The 22,025-nt window shown below is 41.7% G+C and overlaps 1 protein-coding gene across 1 annotated transcript in view; it reads left to right on the top strand.

Annotated features, from left to right (window-relative positions):
* The first annotated feature begins 585 nt into the window (after positions 1-585).
* Positions 586-22,025, top strand: part of MLLT10 (MLLT10 histone lysine methyltransferase DOT1L cofactor) — an 84,140-nt gene continuing 62,700 nt past the window's right edge. The window contains exons 1-4 of the mRNA XM_053467798.1: positions 586-1,089; positions 7,211-7,290; positions 9,323-9,377; positions 20,245-20,354. Of these exons, the coding sequence (XP_053323773.1) occupies positions 927-1,089; positions 7,211-7,290; positions 9,323-9,377; positions 20,245-20,354 (408 nt within the window). The 5' untranslated portion in view covers positions 586-926. The remainder of the gene's footprint in view (positions 1,090-7,210; positions 7,291-9,322; positions 9,378-20,244; positions 20,355-22,025) is intronic.

The raw sequence follows: 22,025 nt of genomic DNA, 5'->3' as shown, positions 1-22,025 counted from the left end.
GCTTTACTTGAAAAACTGAAACATGGAAAAATGGTATTTTTTACAGATATTGCTCCTAGAAACCAGATTGACGATGCTGCTTAAGTGGAAGAAGACAGCGTCTTGTTAACATCAGGATCACACAGTTGGATTATATATAAAGTGTGATTGCAATGTTATGTTTAAAAAGTGGTTTTATCATGTACCAACCAATAGCTTTTTAAACTTTACAACAGAATCACATTTATAGTTATAATATGATGCACATTCCGCACGATATGGCGACTTCTTGGGGGGTCTGATTAATAGGAGAGCTGGATATTAAGGTACACATAATTATGATCAGGAGTATAATAGAGGCATCTGTAACCTATTCATCAAAAAGCACATGACGCAAGGAAAGACATTTCATCTTAATGATTTCACTATGCAGTATAACGGACCAAAGCCAGTTATTGTGTCCTGCAATGAGGGTTGGGCTGGCTATGCACTATGTATGGCTGCAATCACCTTATTTGCAAGAGGAACTTACATTCTAATGCATAAAGAAGCTGCAGAAATGAAACGACTGTAGCCACGCCCCATGAAATGACCACGCCCATTTCAAAAGTCACTCCCGGCCCCTTTCCTTCACCAACTTGCCTCTACTCAAATCTGGCTGTAGTTACAGCGATGCAGCCGCTAGGGGCAGTGATGTAGCAGTTGACATTGGTGTGCTCACCGCGCATGCGCTCTGGCCTTCTTTCCTCGTTGTGTTCTTGCCTGTGCCAGTCCGGGCAGCCCCGGCGACATGAGGCTGCTCCAGCGCAAGTAATGCCGGAGACGAGCCTCGGCCGGCGCAGGGAGCCGAGCCCCGTGAAGCTGGAGCCGCGGAGGATTGTACAGCAATAATCGGTGCCTGTGTTTCTCCTTTCTCGGTTTCTCTTCATCGGGCCTGCCCCCTGTAGATGGTATCTGGAGAGTCGACGGCCGCGGCAGAGGAGGAAGGGCTCCTGACTAGTATGAAGGAGATGATCGGAGGCTGCTGCGTCTGCTCGGACGAGAGGGGCTGGGCCGAGAACCCGCTGGTATACTGCGACGGGCACGGCTGCAATGTGGCAGTGCATCAAGGTAACCCTGACACGGGGAGGGGAGAGCTGGGGGCGGGGAGCTGGGGGGAGGGGAGAAGGGGGCAGAGAGAGGCAAAAGGATTTGGGGAATGAGGGGGTGCTGTCATGTGAAGTCAAGTAGACCAGACGAGACATTTAACTGAACCGGTGAAAAAATTGTGGGTGAGCATGGCGCTGCTGTTGGCGCGGGGGAGTGGCGCTGCTGTTGGCTAGGGGGAGTGGCGCTGCTGTTGGCTAGGGGGAGTAGCGCTGCTGTTGGCGCGGGGGAGTAGCGCTGCTGTTGGCGCGGGGGAGTGGCGCTGCTGTTGGCGCGGGGGAGTGGCGCTGCTGTTGGCGCGGGGGAGTGGCGCTGCTGTTGGCGCGGGGGAGTGGCGCTGCTGTTGGCCCGGGGGAGTGGCACTGCTGTTGGCCCGGGGGAGTGGCGCTGCTGTTGGCGATCTGTTCATGGTAGTTTTGGTGGTTCTCGTGCAGTGTGTTTTTGCAGGTAGAGGTGGCCTGCTGGCACTGGGAGCCGCAAGGCTGTTGAGGCTGGAGCAGGTAGGAGCGGCGAGGCTGTTGGCAGTGGCGAGGCTGTTGGGGCCGGAGCGGGTGGGAGCGGCGAGGCTGTTGGCAGTGGCGAGGCTGTTGGGGCCGGAGCCGGTGGGAGCGGCGAGGCTGTTCATGGTAGTTTTGGTGGTTCCTGTTTAGGTGGTGTGCTGGTGCTGGGAGTATTGGTGATGTATGTGAACGTGGAGGTGTTGTGAGCAGTATTGGTCTGTTTGATAAATTGTGCGGCTGGTGCTGTGTGGTTTCTTGCCATGGCTGGTAAACTGGTACCGAGTCTCGGTAAGACGGGTTCAGCTGCTGGCGTCATTACTGCGTATGTGTTGTTGGTACCGTATTACACAGCGGCAGATGGATGCTGGTGCTGCGCCACTGTTGGCATCGCTGTGCGACTCGTATGTTCTCCTTGGGCTTTGGTAGACTCGTGGCACGTTAGTTTGTTGTGGCTGTTCCACGGGCACGTGCTGTTTACATGTATGTTCGGTGAACTGACAGTTGTCATGTGAGCAGGAAAGGCTGGGCTGGCCCTGCGTAATGCATAGCTAATATTCGAAAACTTTCACAAACGTAGTATGTTGTCTTAGCCGGCCTTGGGCTTCTTAATGACTTCAGTGCGTAGAAACCGCTCAACCCGCCTGCCAATTCCTGTTTTAGTGAGTAAACCCCTTGGCTGTTGATCAGGGGCCGGAGTGGCCGGTGATGTAGTAAGGAGGCGCTTGAATTTCCCCGGTAGTTTTCCTTTACAGAGCTTGAGGCAGAAGCCTTTGGTGATTTGGCTCATCATTAAATGCTGAATGATGTGCGGGATAAAAATGATCAGGAAAGACTAAGGCATTACAGTATGTATCGCTTGGGGGAAAGAAGAGGTCATAATCTTACTGTAAGGAAGCTTTACTTTACTGGGAGGGTGGTCAATAATGTGGAATTGCCTCCCAGCAGATGTGGTGGAGGTTATTACAGTAAGGGCATGTATTTAATGAATCTGTGGAATCCTCTGTGGTCAGTATGGTAATCGGCCGGTATATCTCAGTCTTCGGTAGCCCTGGCCTTTGCAGTAAAAAGGGGAGACAGCGTGACTTATTAGTAATAGGGCTAGTGCCTGCTTACACTGCTTGTACCGGGAGCGTTCACTTGTGCCGCGCAGCTTTCAGTTTCTGTTTTGCGCATGCTTTACAGATATGCTGCAAGCACCGTTGACTTGCTAGTGTTTGGTCGCTGCGTTGTTGACCCTTGTTACTATGGCGTTTGGTTGTTGTCCGGTTTATTGGTATACGTTATAGTCCATTTTAGATCTGCCTATTAAGACTTTCTATTGTTGCCTCCTGCTTGTTCCTGACTGCTAAATGCTTGTTTGCTCTTAAGAGGCGCTTTCCCATTGGCCGATGAAATCCCAAACTTTTGCCGGAAACGATTCCATGTCCGGTTTTGTGTCATTTATAGGAATGGTTAGTTCTGATGTAACATAAAAACAAGTGCTGATAGGTTGTTGCCATAGAAGCTGAAACACAAAGTGATTTATGTGACCAATCTGTCAGAGGAAACCCTAAGAGCCGATAAAGCTTATAGAGCGCTGTCGATATATTGCGGTAAGTTAAACGGCAGCTTTAAAGCACGACTGGAATGGGAGATTGGCGATCCTTCGTACATATCATTCAACGACATTCTACCCTAAGTAGGAATAAATGTTTCAGCGATCAGTAGATCGCATTTTCTAAAACTGTATCCAGATTGCCGGCATTAATCGCTCTCTCCCATCCTAGATCTCATGGCATTGCTATATTATAAACGGTATAAACCACGAATCTTCATAGCATCTCAGTACTTGTAGAGAACGAGTCTGTCCTCTGTGTCAAACCTCTGCGGAAGCAGTCCTTTTGGTCACATGATCAGCTAGCAGCCGTGTGGAATGCCAGATTAATGTGAATCTGACGTATATTTAGCTGTATTTTCATTTCTTTTGTTATAAATGACGTTTTGTTCTTTGGGTTTCTTTCCATGTGGATGTTACGAGCCCGGGTAATTGCATGTAGGGCACTTATTTATTTTTTCAATTAGAAAATGTCTTTGTTTATTGACAGATTAGACTCTTTCTGGTTTTTACAGCCGGGAGAAGTCACGGGGTCCTTTGTTTTCATCAGGGAAACTCTAATAAATATTTGTTACCCATTATTTCTCATTCCATTTATGGGATCGTTAATGTGTAAGCTTGCGTATAAGTGTGTTAAATGTCTTTGGACCTAAAGGTGCTGTTCCACCTGCACATTTTTCCAAAGGTTAATAAACTTTTCCCCAACTTTTCTTCTAAATATTTCAATTTTTATGTACGACTCTTGTATACTTACTCCTTTCAGAGTGGTCGCTTAATTTGTTCCCTCTGCACAGTTTTGGCTATCTGGAAGTTTGACATCACAGACTGGGCATTTGCTTGAAGGTCTTCTAGTTTAAGAGGGACTTTGAGAGGTTGTAGGAGGTCAGGCTGCTGTGATTTAATACACAGAGCAGGGCTTTGGAGAAATGACAGGACTCAACTCTAATATTTAAATAAACCTTTTACTGCAGTTTTTAAGTGACATTGAGCATTGAGGGAGCAAATTAAAATTCTTTCACTTCTCTCTAGCACTTATCTGGTGATTGAGGCACCCTAGATGGAACATCACCTTTAATGACCTGGTTTGATTTGCTTGTTTGTTTGTTCGCCTGAGCTCAGTCCTCATTTTTCTAGAAGTAGGGAATGAGTAAGAAGTAGTAGTTTGGGGAACCAAACCTACCAGAATTCCTTTGCTTTGGCAGAACCAGACTATGGTGATCCATGGCCAAAGAGTAGTAAAGTCAGATCTGGGCAATGCTTTTCTACGATAGACCAAAAGTAATGCCACAATAGGACTGCTTACTGCAGCTTCTCGCATCAGACGAAGATGAAGCCAGTCTTGTTTTTCTGAATGATAACTGTTGGGTGGGTTTTGGATCTTGTTGATTCTAGACAGTTCCTTTCGGTCTGTGGTCCATATGTACCCATTTTTGCATTATTATTATAAGTATTAAGTAAGTATTAAGTATAAAACATAAACATAGAATTTGACAGCAGATAAGAACCATTCGGCCCATCCTGCCTGTTTTTTTTATTCAGTCCTAACCTTACTTTCAGTATAACCACAATGTATTATTTTCTTAAAATGAAATCCATGTCTTATTGAAACCAATTCAATGTTGTGTCTGAGTTGTCAAATAAGCAGAAAAATGTTTACAGTCAATTTAAACCCAATGGGTCCTACAAATCTCAGCTTATTTTTCATTTTTAATCTGGTTGCCAAACGTTAAAATATTTCTCATCAACTATATGGAATAAAAAAAACACATTGAAGGTAAAGGGGTTTTGTAACAATTAAAATCTTTTGTTGATGAAACCAAGTTTTACAGCAGTTTATTATGCCCTGGAATTATGTGCTGTCTCGCAGGTGCAGTAAAGTGAAATCAGCGTGCCATATGGCGTATGTAACTTTCGTTGTGGGAAATCACGGAAAATGCTAACTTGAAAGGTTACCTGCAAAGACAAAGTAACATTCTGTTTGCATATTTTCGGATAGTGTTGAGATTTATCATGGGAAATGTATGGATGGGATTTTGTACTCCCTGCAATTAAAACACATGTTTTAATGTTCAGACATGCTGGAAACTGTGAAGTCCTATATAGACTTTAATTTTTTCCTGAGGATTCAATACAACGTAGGAGAAGCTGCAGCACACTGCCCATTCTGTGGTCTGACTTTTTGCCTGCTTGAAGCCCATGCATGCATTTTCAAAGAGTGACAACAATAATTTAAAGGGGACGCTCAACTATCGTATGCATGGAAGTGCATATAATGGTTAGAGAGTCGTTTTAAGGCGCACCCAACTACAACTTGGGCTCAGTAGCTCTACTTGGAGAAGTCATTGAGCATTACCCATCGTTACCGTGCCTTTAGTGATTACTTGGCTCAGGAGCTAAAGTTGGTTGTTGTAGGTGCGTAATGAATTGTCATTAGTTTTACATAATTGGAAATGTACAATGAAATGACTTGAGCAGCTAATCCTTAATTGGTGTGAAACATGATACTCCTCTACATACATAATTATATGATGAGACTTTAGCTGTGAACATAGTTGTATACATCCAATTAATGGACATAAATGACACATAACTATGAGAGTTTGTGGCTGGTAATGTTGAAATTCCTCCCGCGAAGCTTACGGGACTCCAGTATATGTAACCGCAGTGTCCTGGTCAGTTCTATCATTTGGTAATCCTCTCGGTGAATCGCGCCTTAGACACTTCCCATGGGGGCACAGATCTTTGTTTAGCAGCGATAAAGCGGATTGGAAGCCATGTTTCTCAAGCTTCTTCACTGTGGGGTCCTGATTTTCTTAGGCTGTTCTCGATATGCTTAATGGATTATTTCTAAGATATAACCCAAAGATAAGGTGTGGATCTCTAGATCTCATTCCATTTGTCCGGCCTTTGAAGCTGAAACAGCAATGTGTTTTATAGCAAGCCTAGAACGTTGCATTTTTGTCAGCGGTGTATTCGGTAAGTTCCGTAGAAGCTTCCTAGTAACAGCCTTCGTGTAAGTGTAAATAAACACTGCTAAGTCTGCAACTTGTTGGGGTTCGACAGCTCAGAACCTTTCACATTGAACTTGGCAGATCCTGCTGAGGTCAGCGGTAAGACTGCTTCTGGACTTCTTTTAGTCATTAGATAACTTCAGGAAAGCTGATTTATTCTGAAGCTCTGTGGCCCGGGAGTTAATCCAGTGCTGTGTGTGTAGACCCCGAGGTTTGAAGGCTCTTGCGGCTTGTCGCAGCCTGACCTGGGTGCCGCAGTGTTACTTGCTGGGTTCTGTGCTGAGACGGAACACGTGAGGGAAGGGGATCCAGCATATGGTGTCGGTCAAGTTTATTCAGCTTGAGGATGATGAGCGTTACAGTTTAATACCTGTAGTGTCATCCCCGCTGTACTGATCTGTTTATAAAGCCACTACATAATGTTATGTACTTTCACCAGCAGGCAGAGTTCGCATCTTTAAACACAAATGGTTAAAAAACGTACAGCATTCTTTGGGAAGTACGGCGACAACTCCAAAAGTAATTCTGGCTTTATGCACATTTTTATCTTTGTCCATCGTCTTCTGCTGATATACAGTATGCTCATTTTTAAAGGGGAATTCTAAATGTAAATGCTCTCCCCAGGAGACTTATTGACAGACGATCAGATGAATGCCGTTTAGTTGTTGCTTGCGATATCCGAACACAAAATGATTTATTTAGCAGAGAAAGAAACATAACAGGACGTAATCCCGAAGTTAGACTGCGTGTCTTACAAATGTTACGGTAGCTGATTAAAATACTTAATTCTTACATTCTATGTTGAAATAATGAATCTATGGTGTTATTAGTTATATAGTGCTGGGTAATTGCATTTCTTTTTTCCTCCTAATGTTTTATTGGCCTTCAGTGCGTTATGATCCTTAGTAAATGAAATATTACATTAAAAACAGTGTGTTTCCAGCCCGGTGTAACCTGCCCTTTCTGTCTTTCTGTCGCAGCTTGTTACGGCATAGTACAAGTGCCCACCGGACCTTGGTTTTGTAGAAAATGTGAATCTCAGGAAAGGGCAGCGAGAGTGGTAAGTTGCGTTCTTATACTGGTAGCACTGGGGATTTCAGCTAAAGTATGATCCTAATCACATGTGCACGTTGGGAAGTGGTTTAACCTTTACTGCCCCAAAGCCCCGTTGAAAGAATTATGCATAAATGTGTTAACCTTTTCACCGTAAGCCATGTTGCACTGCTTACACCTTGGCACTCGGATTGGGAGGGTTACCAACTCTTTGTATTTCTTCTCCGATTCATGAGCCGCCTTCAGCCCGATTTGGTTTGCATGTTTTAAGGCATTATACGATTTTGTTACAACTTGTTTGCGTTGCGAAAGGGGAACTTTAGTGACCTGTAGTTACGGAAGCTGCAGTTCAGCGTGTTTACACAGAGAGCTGTAAACTGACCAAAAGCTGTTTTGAGAAGGCGGTGAAGAGCTTTCTGTCTACAGAAAACGAGACATGCAGGCAGCCGACAAACACACAGGCAGTGTATACCCAAGATTCCGCTGTCACGGAAAGCTTCACCCGTTAAAGGACAGGATAATGTCCCAGACACCCTCTCCAAACAGGAGTGCATATTACTGTCAGTACTTTAGTATGCATTCTGCTCCCCTACTCCGTAGTCCATCAATTCTCACCACTGATTGGCTGCTTGAAGCAGCCAACCAGTAGCAGGAAAGCACTTCCATTGAAATTAGTCTGCAGAATCCCCTGAGGCAAGGGTATCATTTACATTAAATAGCCTTTGGTGTTGGGGGGTCTTCTGCATTAATAACCTAAATCATATGCTAGTTTTGCAGCTTTGTGTCACAGATCTGAGCTTCCGTAATGTGAAATAGCACCTTGGATTACTTTTAATAATACGTACAAAACAAAAAACACAAGCTTTATCTGGTTGTGCAACTCGCCTTATAATAAAGTAAGGGCTTACGCCAATGTTTTCATGTTTATGAATGTCTGCTTTTCCGTTTAATTGCCTGGACTTGGTGTACTGGAAACTGCAGCTGGTATTGGCTTCTGCCCCCATTATGGGATAGCTGCCCAGCATAACATCATCATGAAAGAAGGCACATCACGTAAAAGGACACATGCTGCAAAAATGCTAGAGTAATTTGTTCCTTTTAAAGGTAACAATAAGTCACTGATTAATAATTTAAAAGCTCATATTACAAGAGAGGCGAGGTTGCTACATGTGAGTTTACAAAGTTTGTAGCTGCGTGATCCGGGAGCGTGAGAGGAAGGTGGGTGGGTAGACTCTGTGTTTTTATGGGATCCAAATGAAACTGCAATTAGCTTAGAGTTGTGCAAGGTAGTGTTTACTGGCAAATGGCTCCTTCCCCTTCGGTTAATGCTGAACAGAGAATCTCAACAAAGGGTTATTAAATAAATATTATTCTTCAATAAAGGTGTACTCCCACCATAATGTACAATATATATTTTTTACATAAAGCATTAGATATGTGAATAATATATAAAGCTTTAGCAGAAATCCCCATAATTATTCAGTTTTCATTTTTCTAAAAGTTTCCCACCTACTCGTGATCATGTTGTGTAGTTTGTTTCGTCACTTGGAAGCCTCCAGGAGATAGGAAAGCTGCTCTGATTACAATACGCACAATGTTGCGTGTGACTTGATCACCGATAAAGATACCAATAGCGTCCGGTGTCCCATACACAAGCTGTGCATTTAATACCTCCCCATTAAGTCTGACGTCTGGCATTTTGTAGCTTTTCCAGCAATACATGGCATTTGTGCCATTCATATTTATGCGTGTGACTTGATAAGTGCAGCGTTCTGCTCTCCTTGAGGCGTCTAAGTCTGAGCACCTTAGGATCATGGGTAGGTGCGTACTCGCCGGGCCTGAGCCGTTAGCTTGCGTGAACGTCCATAAGGACCAAATATCTGATTAATGGATAGGATTTCTGATTCTCTTCTCCTCCCTTTATAAGCCCAAGCCCATGTGTTTGTGCGAGCCCTTGTCTGCTACAGTGTGCCAGAAGTATACCAGATTTTAAAAAGACATGGAACTTAAATGTCTGTCCTGTTTTGTTCTTCCCCCAGAGATGTGAATTGTGCCCACACAAGGATGGTGCGTTAAAACGGACCGATAATGGTGGTAAGTTTAACTAATGAGTGTACTGATACCCGGCTGTCCTTTGGAGGGGTTTCGCCAAACCGAGAGTTTACAGGGGAGTTTCGTTTTCATCTCTCTGACTTAATAATGCATCGTGAAAGGCCAACCCTGGCGACATGCTCGAAAGAAGACTTTCCGGAAACATCACTGGTGTAACTATACATTATGTAGTGCCAGCTAAGTCCTTCTTGCGGAAGTGCCTCGCTGGGGTTGTCCCATCATAATACTCGGTGAAGATCAAAAGTTCCAACTCTCCTTCCAACTCTATCCTTGGTGTTGGTTGGTTGTAGCAGTAAGCATGTTTTGTGCAGCTTAACCTAAACACCGTGCAAGAGTATTGTGTAATTTCACAAGAAGATCTATCATGCCAAACCTTATTTTGAAATACCCATATGCAAAACAAAATACAATGTGATGGAAATGAGATGGATTCATGTACAGGTTAAAAATGAGTGGATTTTGGGCAAGTCACAGCCCTGCATGCTTCAGTAATTGGGACACATAATGCATTTTGCCACAAATTCTAAAAGCATCTCGGTTCACGTAGTGATTGTGCTGGTAAAATGCTGATACCGCTTCTTCTTTCCATCATATGGAATACTCAGACGTACTCATCCTGCGCGGGTACCACCTTGAAACCGCGGGTCCTCTCTCCAAGAACTGCTTTGTTGTGAAGACCCCTCTTAACACATTTCAGACGTCCAGCAACGTACATAAGTAGGGAATGAATTATTGTCCTCTTTCCTTAATCCTCAAGCAGCTTGTAGGTCCTGTGACTCGGAGCTGCCGTTTCTAGGTCATCCTGGCAGAGAAAGAGGTGAAAAGAAAGTGGAAAGTGCCAGAAGGTGCTGTTTATTAAAAAAAAAAAAAAAAGTTACTTTAGTTTTCGTTTTGTATCGGTGTTTTGTCTTCATTTGCTCCAGAAATAATACATGCCAGATGGAATGGATTTATCTGCGCTCCAACCCATACCGTATAATAGCTTTGCAAGTGTTTTTCAGTGTGTTTTTTGGGAAGGAGCCAGATGCGGGGTGCAAACATTGATAGTTGACCTTAAAGCAACAGTGTCTTCTTAATCTCCCAGCTGGATGTATGATGCCCTAACTTTTAGAATTGAGAAAGTCAACAGCGTGAGCATGTTGGGGCATTGTTTTAAGCTGCTGGGACCATGACCGATCGTGTAAAATAATTAAAAAGAACAGGTTAGGCAGGGTTCAGTGGTGTGCAAGTTGTCTCCTGCCTAGAAGAGGAGCTGTCCCAGACTATAAATGTACCTTAGACAACACGGTCTACATATTAACAACTCTTAAACTCTTTAAATATTTGTATTTTAACGCCATGTCCCAAAATGTACACGCTTAAAGCATTTTTCATGGTAGGACTGAATTGAACCCGCAAAGCACGTAGGAACTTTTTTTTTTTGGCATGCAGAATTGCTCCCTTCAGAGACACGGGTTAGCCAATGACGGAGTAAGTGTTCTTAAAGATGATGTTGCTTTCCCAAACAGTACATTTTACTGTCCCAAGCGCTAAATGAACCTATTTAATGATGTTTATTCTTTAACCATAATCTTATATGTGTTAGAAACCCAACAATATAAATAAAACCCCATGGCGCTGAAATGGTTAAACAGAAGAAAGTGGAACAAAATAAAATACCTCCTATATAATGCAATACTTTGTAAAATAAAAGAAGAACAAATAGTGCAGATAAAACACAGGGGGGGATTTATTCCAGGTGCACCTACAGGATAAAATAGATACAAGGACTTGTAGCATTTGCTCGACATTACCCTGTAGACAGGTAAACGTATACAGTATATGCTGACGGTAAACAACTTACTTGTGTCATGGGTCTACTGCCCGCTTTATCAATGCTAGAAGCCCGCCATATGCATGGATTTCATGACAATTACCTTCTTGAATGAATTATCTCTGCTCTATTAAGTGGCTGGCTGTTGCTGTCAGGCGGTCTTTGCGAGGATTGAGGGAAGAGAACGGAGCTAATATACAGATAGGAAATTGATTTGATAATTGTACTTTTGCCGCATCTTAATTCTTTGCCGCTAAGGTCTGTGGCTAACTTTTAAAGCAAACGTCTCTGAAACAATGACTGTGATTGCAAGTAGTTGGACGCTGCCGACTGGGGTCTTTCGATTAAGCTAGTTTGGCTTTTTGTTTGTGCTCCTGGTGGGCTGTGCTTTAGCATTGAGCCGCCCTAGGCATTGGGGTGTGTGTATATGTGTATATATACACCCCTTTCTCTCTCTCACCATCTAACCAGTGGTGTATTTACCTTGGGCCCCAACCCAGGGCAGCTTTTAATGCAGTTTGCGGAAGCTATTGAGCTGGCACAGCCTCCATAGATCAAAGATCTCCCTTGTAACCAGCCCATTGAGATCTGCGCCCAGGTTTTGTAGCAGGTGGACTGCCACCATCGTAGGCCTAGTCCTGGATATATCATCCATCTACAGTCTGTTGCAGCCAGGAGTAGGAAGCATTGCCTTGCTTGTTTTGCTTTGATTTTGTTAGTGTTCTTTACCTTAACATTCCTTAACATTGAGCAGACCTGTGAATTTTTTTTTGATTTTTTTTTAATTTTTTTTTTAGTTTTTTTTTTTTTTTTTTTTTTTTTAATTGCGATTTTGTTTAATCTGTCAAGGCGTTTTCCCGGTTTTCATTTTACGGCCCTGCTGCTTTATTGTTGGTTTTGTACTTTGTGTGATCTGCGGATAGCTACTGTCTTCATTAACCTCATAACGACATTTGATGTGCTTGGCACGTGGCACGTCTTGGGATATCAACAATCGCTTTCTTCGCTCGGCCGGTGTTGCTGCAATGCCTTGATGTCAAGGTACTGCACTCGACAATGCAGGGCAATTGGCGCCTATAAAGTAGAACATATAAACAAAATAAAAGTAGTTAAAGAAAAATAAAATGCAATTACCTTTAAAATGACTCCAGTTCTAAGTGCACCCACTAGGGGTTCATTTTATTTTCTGTTAACTCTTAGTGTGATGCAGTGCAGTTATAGTGAAGGCTTCTGTTATTCTGGGGCTTATGACTCCGTGTCAGATTTTGATGTTGGTCAGTTCACATTTAGTGATGTATATGAGACTGCCGGATCTCCTGCCACAAGTAGTTGTACTGCTGACGAGTGAGCAGCGCCTAATCGTTATAGGCCAGCTATCCCTCTTTTTCCTGAAATTCCCGCCATTAATGTTGATGTAACCGGATTTACCCCCTTGCAGTTTATGCAGCTGTGTCTGATGTCTTGGGGGAAATTGTCTGCCAATCTAATCTTTTTGCCCAGCAGTTCCGAGCCGCTAGCCTTAAGTCTTTTTTGGCAGAGCAGCCATGGACTCCCACTGATGTGCCGGAGTTTTTTTTAATTCTGGGCACTCACAACGTTAATGGGCATTAATAAAGACCATTCATCCGCTCCTACGGGAGCACCAGCCCCATCGGTAGCACCCCACGTAGCCTATGGCTAGGCAAACATATGAAATCTTTTATTTTCCCCTTGGGAGCAGCCCCACTTTGGATGGTTATATGAAATCAGCCCCCTGATTGCCCACCTCGCTGCAAGGTTTGCAGAGGCTTATACACATGGAAGGGACATCTTTGTGGATGAACCCCTCATAGAGTATAAGGTTGGGATTCAAGCAGTATATTCCTTCCAAGAGCTCCAGGTAACCTATATAGTTAGTTGTGGGTACAGTAAATGAGGGAATAGAATTTACAGCTAAACGCAAAAATTAAAACACAGTCCTGTCATGAAGGGGTTAAACATGAATCCTCGTCAAAGGCAAATTTGTAAACAATGGATGCGTTGATGGAAAGATCAATACTTTTACCCAGGAACAGAATGACCAAGGACATCTGATTTTCTGCTGTTCGTAAATTGTGTATTGACGGGCTGGAGACGGGAAGTGTTTTCTTTGTACTGTAGGTGGCTATTGAAATGTTTTTGGTTTTTTTTATAGTTTTATTTTTTGTGATTTTTTTTTTCTTTTTTTTTTTTGTAAACCCCATTAAGGCAGGTTTATCCTTTATTTCGAGGTTATTGTGTAGTGTTTTGAGAGATAAAGATTCTTTTTATTTTTTTTTAATGTTTTTGAAGGATATCAGATAGCCCTGTACAATAGGGTATACAGAGAATACAAAATCCAAAGCAGCAGTGATACCGAGTAATGATATTTCAGTAAATCTATTATATTGACCCCTAATATTTATATATATATTTATATATTGTTTATTCAGATTATATATATATATATATATATATATATAATTTATTTTTTTTTTTACTAAAGTATGTTAATTTCTATGAAATCATGCCACTAGTACTTCCTTAGGCGTGGATTGACGTAAGTGGTAATACTTTGTCTTTAGGGAAAAGGACTTTAATCTTTAAATAAGTGTCGATATAGTGAAAACTTACCATATACATGATACTCTGCTCCTTGGCAATATACAGTTCCACAAGCCCAAAAAAGAAGGTGAATTTGTTCCGGCTCTTCTGATTTTCACAGGCAGCCCTTTTTCCCATTGGCTCGGAGCTGGTGGAGGAGAATTGTTACAAGAAGAAAGCGGATAGTGAAATGTGAACCATCTGGCTGATTATCAGGAATGCCGTGTAACTGCATTCTTTGTGACAGCTTTTCTTCATGATTTAGCACGTGTGTCTGTCTGGTATTAAGCCAACCAGCAGCAAAGGAGTGTTTTTACTTGTCATAGTTTCTCATTGAGAGGTTAGAGCTTGGACCTCTGAAGTCTGCAGGGAGAGTCGCTCACCAGCTTTTGAGTCAGCATGTTTTTATGCCCCCCCCCTCTGTGTACCGCCATGCATTTTTCTGTCCTCTTAGGGGTAAAACGGTACCTAGGAGACATTCCTTCTGCAACTTAATATATACTTAATATATAGCTAGGTATAGATGTGTATACGGCATTATTATTATTAAATTGCCAATTTACGCAGCACTTCTTACAATACATACATTCAAGGGGAATGACAAAACTAGAACTGGCCGACAATCCGATACATTAGTTAAAGAGGGCTCTACTTGCTAGCTTACAAACTAGAGATAAATACTAAGGATATGTATGTGGTGGTAGATAAGCAGAACAATCTCTCAGTAGAAGCAGTGTGGGAATGAAGGTATGCATGAGATAGGCATGAAGCTATCCTGAATGCAGGAGAAGACCAATGACCGATTAAGATCCGAGTATTTACATCAAGAAAAACAAACAAGCCGACTACACGGCCAAATGGTTCTTATCCATCATCAGATTCTATTTTAGTTCTTCGGAAGGAAAGTCACAGTGCGAGGAGCATTTCACATTCTGGATCTCCTGCAAGGTATCCAGATTAAGTACACCACCATGTACACACACCTCTGTGTAAAGCTGCACATGCTAACAATATGCCATGGAGATTACAATATTGCAGCAATGTATGCTCCGTCAACAAGGGATCTCGTCGGAGAGCCTGTTTTCTCTGCCGTTGCTAAGTCAGTTCGTCGTGTGGCCCTTCTGCGGACACGTCTGCTGGGAAGAGCAATTCCTGCTGGGAAATCGTGTGGAAGCAGCCCTATACTGTCCCCTAAACATACTACGAGTTCTTACAAGCAGGGCTATCTGTCCCTTTTGATCCAGTGTTTAAACATGTAACATTGGTTAAGTATTTGGTGGGGGTTCTGAGTATTTTATCGCATGACTTGCTTCAAGGGGAAATTGACACTTTTTTATTGTACATATTGTGGTAAAAACCTACTTTGAATGCAGCGTACGATGATTTCCTTGCGCGGTATGTGCTTGGGGATGTGCGTTCTTATGTTAAGAGCCTTTGGTTCATGTAATAAGATTACAGAGAACACAATGGTTAGTTTGTTACAAAGGCTTAATGCAGCGGGCAGAGTCCTATCCAGAAATGTTGCCTTGGGGGCCGTGCAACCTGATTCCACAAAGAAATATACAGTCAGGAAAGTGGTCCATCTAACCTCACACACGTTGCATGAATTAGGAAACGTTCTACTCTTATAGGAAAAGCTGTGGCCATTTTTCTTTTAAATTCCAGGGATCAATGAAGCAAATTGAGTTTCCTCCCCTGATAAATATTTCAATGATATCCAAACAGGATATCGGCGAGAAATACTACTGCTGGTCTCCATTACTCTGCATACAGTATTTATCAGCTTCCAGTCCATTATGAAGATGTGGCTGGATTCATGATTGAACCGAGCAATGCCAAGCCGTGCTGGCAAGAGATCAGCAGGTCTGCAGAGTGTTTCCCACTGAAATCCTCGCGCAGGTAGTCTGGGGGGGGCGATCATTATCTTTAACCACTAGTGTACCAGCCAGAAGATGCGTGGGAGACCCGTATAACTCATATGGGAATGTTTAGTAGAATATTAGAGTATTAGAGCCTTTAAGGCAGTTTGTAGAACAATTTCTCAGTTTACTCGGTGTTCTTGTTCTGTTTGACTGTGGTGTCTAATGGCTGCATCTGAAGAACTGGAGCAGATAACGGGCAAATTGCAGATAAAAGCATTTTGGCAGTAATGACTTTGTATTTGTTTTCCAAATATAACTTGCTTTCAGGCTGCAGAAAATGGCATTTACGAGCTCCTTGAGATATACTGCAATGAGGTCAGGACAACCTAACTTTCTAAGCGATAAGCAGGTGCTCAGACAATCAGTTGGAGGACATGGGCCTTGTAAGAGGGTTATGGGTGTTGTGATTGCGATGGAAATAGACCAATACGTTTCTTTCAAGTTATTTTCCATGTTTGTAGAGACTCTCCACACACTATATAACAGTATGATGATACCAAATAAAATACAGAAGCTTACATGAATCTCTGCTATGGGGGGGGGCTCAACAGTGGGTAAAAATTTCTTTAGCCATCTGTTAAAATCTGTAGACAAAGTATTTAACAGTCTGGAATGTATGTAGGCTTGCTAAAGCAACCCCCCCTCCATTGAAGTGCTTAGTAGAAGCTATTTTTCTTGCAGTGGCGTTCTAGAGTCTGCATCCGTATATTTGAGTTTAGTCACGGAGCTGGATCGCGAACGCCACAACACTGTTAACACTAAAGTTGAGTTGGATTGTTGAATCTGTTGCGCTGGCATAGTGCATATCTGCAAATTAGTTTTGATAGAACCTGGAGCTTTCTTCGCTTCCATCTGTTCATGTTGACCGCCTTTTTGAGGTTCGGCTCTAGCGTCCTTCAGATTAAACTTTCCGAAGAAGCCACGTGAACGTGTCATGCCAATATAAACAAGGAAAGAGTTGACAATTTGCATTTTTTGCTTTGGATTTCTAATTGTAGTTAAGACTATCGAGGAGATAGATTTAAATATAAATATTAATGTAGATTTTATACATTTTAAGTATTTTTTTCCTTCGTTTTAGGGTTCTATTACAGTTTATAATAAACCCTTGTATAATTCAGGAGCCACACAGACCTGTTGGGGGGGGGGATGTAGTTTTGTTAGCTTACAAAATGTTACTAGCCTAACATGTTGCTTGTGTTGTTTTAATTTGGTATAATTACCTTGAAGCCATTTTTCCAATACTGATTCCCACACCAGTGCTGTGCAGATCGGCTTTTGTGCCCCTGGGAATGACAGGCAATGCCAGGACCATTGGTCTTTGTAAAGCAAGGGATGGATACCAGTAGTTTCTGTATTGGAACTTTTCAGAGGGAGCTGTGGCTGGAGTATAAATGAAATCATTAATAATCACTGCCTAAAGGAGCTGCAATTAATTATAATCTAACAAAGCACTGGAGGGAAGTTTATTTCAAAGGAGGAGAAATGTTAGATTATAACATTAGAGGCTCAGAGGCTTAGATGTAATGTAAGGATGTGTTACTTTACTGTGGGGGGGTAGATACATGGAACAGTGAAGGGATTTAAACATGGATGGCATAGGTACAAAGCTATCCCGAATCACAGTCTCAGAAACAATGATGGGCTTGAAAGCTTCGGCCACCAAATTCTATGTTTCTAAGGCATTCAGAATAATGTTTAAGATATTTAAGTGCAAACCTTGTGGAAGTTGAGATCGGCAGCAGCCAGTGGCAGGACCAGCGTGATCTGATCAGTCGCAGGTCCTAAAGTTCCCTCTCTCTTCTCCTCGCCAACCCTTACAACCAGCAACTAAACTATAGCGGAGAGATAACATAACGGGGAAGAATAATCATGCAGCCCGTTTCCCCATGGTATGTATATAAAATGGGCTTTTAATTACACGTGTATTGCTTTTTTTTTACCTGAAATAGTTTATTTAGTGTTTAGTAGGGTTTGAGGAAAGTGATACTTGTGTTTTCAATTTTACATTGGTTTTGTTTGTATTTAACCATTGCATGACCAGGAATTTTCTCTCCGCCCCCCCCTGCAAATAATTTTGACAACCACTGCCCTAGACAATAACGGGTATGTTTTAACAGAATGCTGAAAAGTATATTCACTTATTGCATTTGCCCCTGAAGTCTGTGTTTACCTCCAGGAAATAGGAATTGGACGCCAGTCAAGTTGTGCAGAATGATGCTGGCTATGAAAGTAGTAAGAAATCTGCTGCTGTTCCTGGCATCACCTCAATAGCCTATTCTGGGAGAGACAGTGCACACATTATGACTGAAATCTGATTTTCCTCAAAAGCAACATATTGAAGGTTTTTTTTTTTAAAGTGACAGTACTGGCTGAAGTCCATTCTTGTTCCCGTTATATAATAAAGGAAGCAGTTAATATAAAGCTCAAACAAAAGGGGCACGTTAAATTGTGGTCTGCCAGGTTTTCTCTAGTCTGAGATGTCATGGTGTGTTTTTAACAATGCCGATATTCATGATATTATAAAAAAAAAATGTGAGAAATGAAGAGATACTAAAAAAACTTTGGGGGTTTTTCACTACAGTTTACAGGAGAGGGATGGTTTTAGCTCACTAAATTTTCAGTGCAGGTCATCCCGAAAAAGAAACCAGTCCATCAAGTTCAACCTTGCCTTTGATCCAGAAGGCAAACCCCCTACATTGAAGTGATTTCCAATTGTGCCTCAAAAAGTGGAAAAAAATCCTGTCCTGTATATTCTTCTTTGTTAAAAAAATAAGTAAAAATCAGCCCATATTTGAAGGCATCCGTTGAATGCACGGCGTCCGTGGGCAGTGAACTCCAGATCTTTATTGTTCTTACTGTAAAGAACCCTTTTCCCTGCTTTAAGTGACAATTCCTTTCTTCAAGTCTGAATGGATGAGCTTTTGTTCCTAGCACAGTCCTTATAATGATCAGGTCATCAGAGCAGCTGCTATTAACCCCGTATGTGTAAAATAAGATCCTATCCCCTCTTAGACGCCTTTTTTCGAATGTAAACAAATTTAACGTCTCGAACCTTTCTTCATCACCTAGATGTTCCATTCTTCTTATTAATGTTGCAGCTGCCAATGCACTTTCCCCCCAGGTTCCATAAAGTCTTTTTTTTTTTTTTTATTTTATTTAACAGCAGGTCCCCAGACTTGGACCACATATATATTTCCACTGTGTCCAAATAAATCACATACACTGAGACACCCTGGTCTGTTTTTTTAAGTTAGTCGCTGTCTGTCCTTCGTAAAACCACGTTGAGTCTGACTCATGATGTTATTGGACAAAATGTATTCCTGATTCCTGAATATTATCCTTAGCAAGAAACATGCAGGAATTGTAGAATTGCGAGTTCAATGGGCGAGGTGACGGGGGATCTACCTTTTGTACAGGACCCAACCAGCCTTGTGCATTATAAGCTTGCTGAGTTTGGCCTTTTCTGATTCATAATGAAGTCAACAAGTTTAAGGTCTTCCGTCAACTCCTCTTATAGCCTCAATCACATCACATTACATTTATTTATATCGCGTCGTCAGATTCCATAGCGCTGTTACAATAGGGGACAGAGAATATTTAACAAAAAAGATTTAAAATTAAACATTATCACGTGCTAAAACATACTGCTACAGAAGGAGAAGAGGCTCCTGCTCTTGCAAGCTCACATTTTTTTGGCTATTTAGCATTCAAACCCGATTTTATTTCTATCCACCTGACGTAATGTTCCTAAAATTGTTCAAGGATTTCATGCCACGCTTACTAGAGGTTGCTTTAGTGCCAATATACTGCCTTCTCCTAATCACTGAATGTATGGTAACACTGACGTATAGACCAGCCATAGCGATGTCTCACCACAACCTGCCAAGTGTGGTCAGTGAGGTAAAATGTGCTTGTCCTGAATCTGACTTGTACACATTGTAAATTAACTTAAATAAACTGTATATTCTATGCACTATATATTTTATGAGATCAGATTTAAATGGCAACCATGGCCCAAACATTATCATAACACCAATATGTAACATTGTGCTGTTCGATTATAGATTGAGAGGAGATGTCCATTTGAGTAATTCAAGAAACTCCCCAAAGAACCTTCACACGTGATGGAGCTTGGGAAGTATGCTGCGTATGACCTGTAAGCACCAGGGTGTGACATCATATGCAGGCTCCCGACACCATACTTCACATACAGGCAGGGCTGATACAGGGAACCGGTACTCCTACCGGTGCTCCTACCATCTGAGCATCCCGAAGAGCAGGACCCATCCTGATCAAATGATTAATGATTAATTCCTACTCTGCCTAGTAGAAAATAGTAGACACTTTGGGGTGTAGGGTCATTTTTTTTTATTTTAACTTTATTTTGAATGCTTGTAATCCTTAGTGTGATAAATATGACTTTGAAAACACCCCCGAAGTGTCTAGTTTTGTGTATTACGATAGCTGAAATTTCTTACAGCTTTTGGTAACCAGCCGTTTTCTTTTCTAGGTTGGGCTCACGTGGTTTGTGCACTATATATTCCAGAGGTTCAGTTTGCAAATGTTTCTACAATGGAGCCCATTGTGTTACAGTCTGTGCCCCACGAACGATACAATAAGGTAAAGATCTTCACCTTTTGAGAAAGTGAAGTGTGTGACGTTTCTGTTATAAACATTACCAAAAGACCGCCGTTGTAGCAGTAGACGTAAGATTGTTTGGGAAGGTTCCTTTCTATCTTTTGTTTATGTAAGTCCAAATTGCTGTTTTTGACACACTACCCAAATTTACACAAATGTGTGTTTTTATTCCTGGTACCATCCTCTGTACATACACCTTCCCTGTCCTGAAGTCCTCCTCACAATGGCTACCAGAATTAGATACCACCAAAGGGCAGCAGTTATATAGGTTGGCTTTCCCGTTTGCGACTGTTGTGTTCTTAGGTTGTAAACACTATTATATAGGTCTATTAAATCGGATCTGTCGCTTTTCCATGCTATATGAACAAAAGGGCACACGTCTTGGTACATAAACACATGCACATTACACACAAACCTAAAATCCCTGTTGTGGCATTTGATGAATCTTGAATACATACATATAATACATTCATACATATAAACCCAGCCTTGTTTAAATATATCATTTATTTATTATAGTTTAATACAATCAATGACTGATTATATGCTTCTCTCTGGCTGTTGCAGTGGCTTAAAAAAACTGTAAAATGTATTTCCCTGATATATGAGTGTACATAGTTTTTTCACTTGTCTTCATGTTGTGGTCTCAGCTCCCTTACTTAACTATTCCCTACCAAGGGCCAACACTAGCAGGTTTTTCCAGCAAGAAGCGCTGAGCTGGCCCTGTATAATGAATAATTCAATGTGTAAGGAAATCTCACTGATTTAGCCATACATTTTACAGGGTCAACCAAGCTCTTCCAGCAGCAGAAGCTTATTGAGGTTGGCCCTTCATAATGTAAAGTCCAAGAGCAGAAACCCCTACTCCCTCTTTTGAGGATTTACCAGCCAGCCCCCCTCTATTGCCAGTGTTTTCCATCAATTATTCTATTGACTTGGGTGAATTATTCTATTGAATGGTTCTTATCTGCCATAAAATTCCATGTTGGTGGGTGTTTTTTCCCCGTCAATGAGTAAAGAAGATTGTTTCATGGGAAGAAAAGATGCTAAATATTCCCCATGCTAAAATTGTAATGGATCTGACATTCTTATTCTGTTCTTTTCAAGCAATAACTGCAGTCTTAACTCATAACAGTAACAGTCATACCGGCCCAATAGCAGGCAGCTGGGACTTGTCATTTCAAAGAGATCAGAAACAAATCAATCCTGTGGCTATCTATATTGAATCTGAGGCTGACAGGTTTTAGAAAAGGCTTTGTAGGTGATCAAGAAGGACTTGGCATTTCTTTAATATGAGCTTGGTCTTATTTGAGTGTTATTTGTTTTGAGGAGGAGATTAATGGAAAACCAAGCCTTCATCACCACCGGTGCCCTTCCAGTGTTTTTGTTCCCTTTTGGATTCTTGATAAATAAATTCATTGATTTATATTCTGTAGATGGGTTTATATACCTAGCATACAAAAAAGATATCCTCCGTCAGTTATATCAGCACTGGCAAATCTGTAGAAGGGGCCAGGGAGAATTATATTTATGATTGATATTATTATTATTATTATTATTATTAGGAAGCATTTCTTTAGGAAATAAAATATTATTTATTTATTATTTTTTATTATTATTAGTTATTATTAGTTATTATTTCCTAAAGAGTTG

The sequence above is a fragment of the Spea bombifrons genome, chromosome 5, assembly GCF_027358695.1.
Source record: "Spea bombifrons isolate aSpeBom1 chromosome 5, aSpeBom1.2.pri, whole genome shotgun sequence".
NCBI lineage: Eukaryota > Metazoa > Chordata > Amphibia > Anura > Pelobatidae > Spea > Spea bombifrons.
Note: the sequence above shows the minus strand (reverse complement) of the source record. Positions and strands in the feature narration are given on the sequence as shown.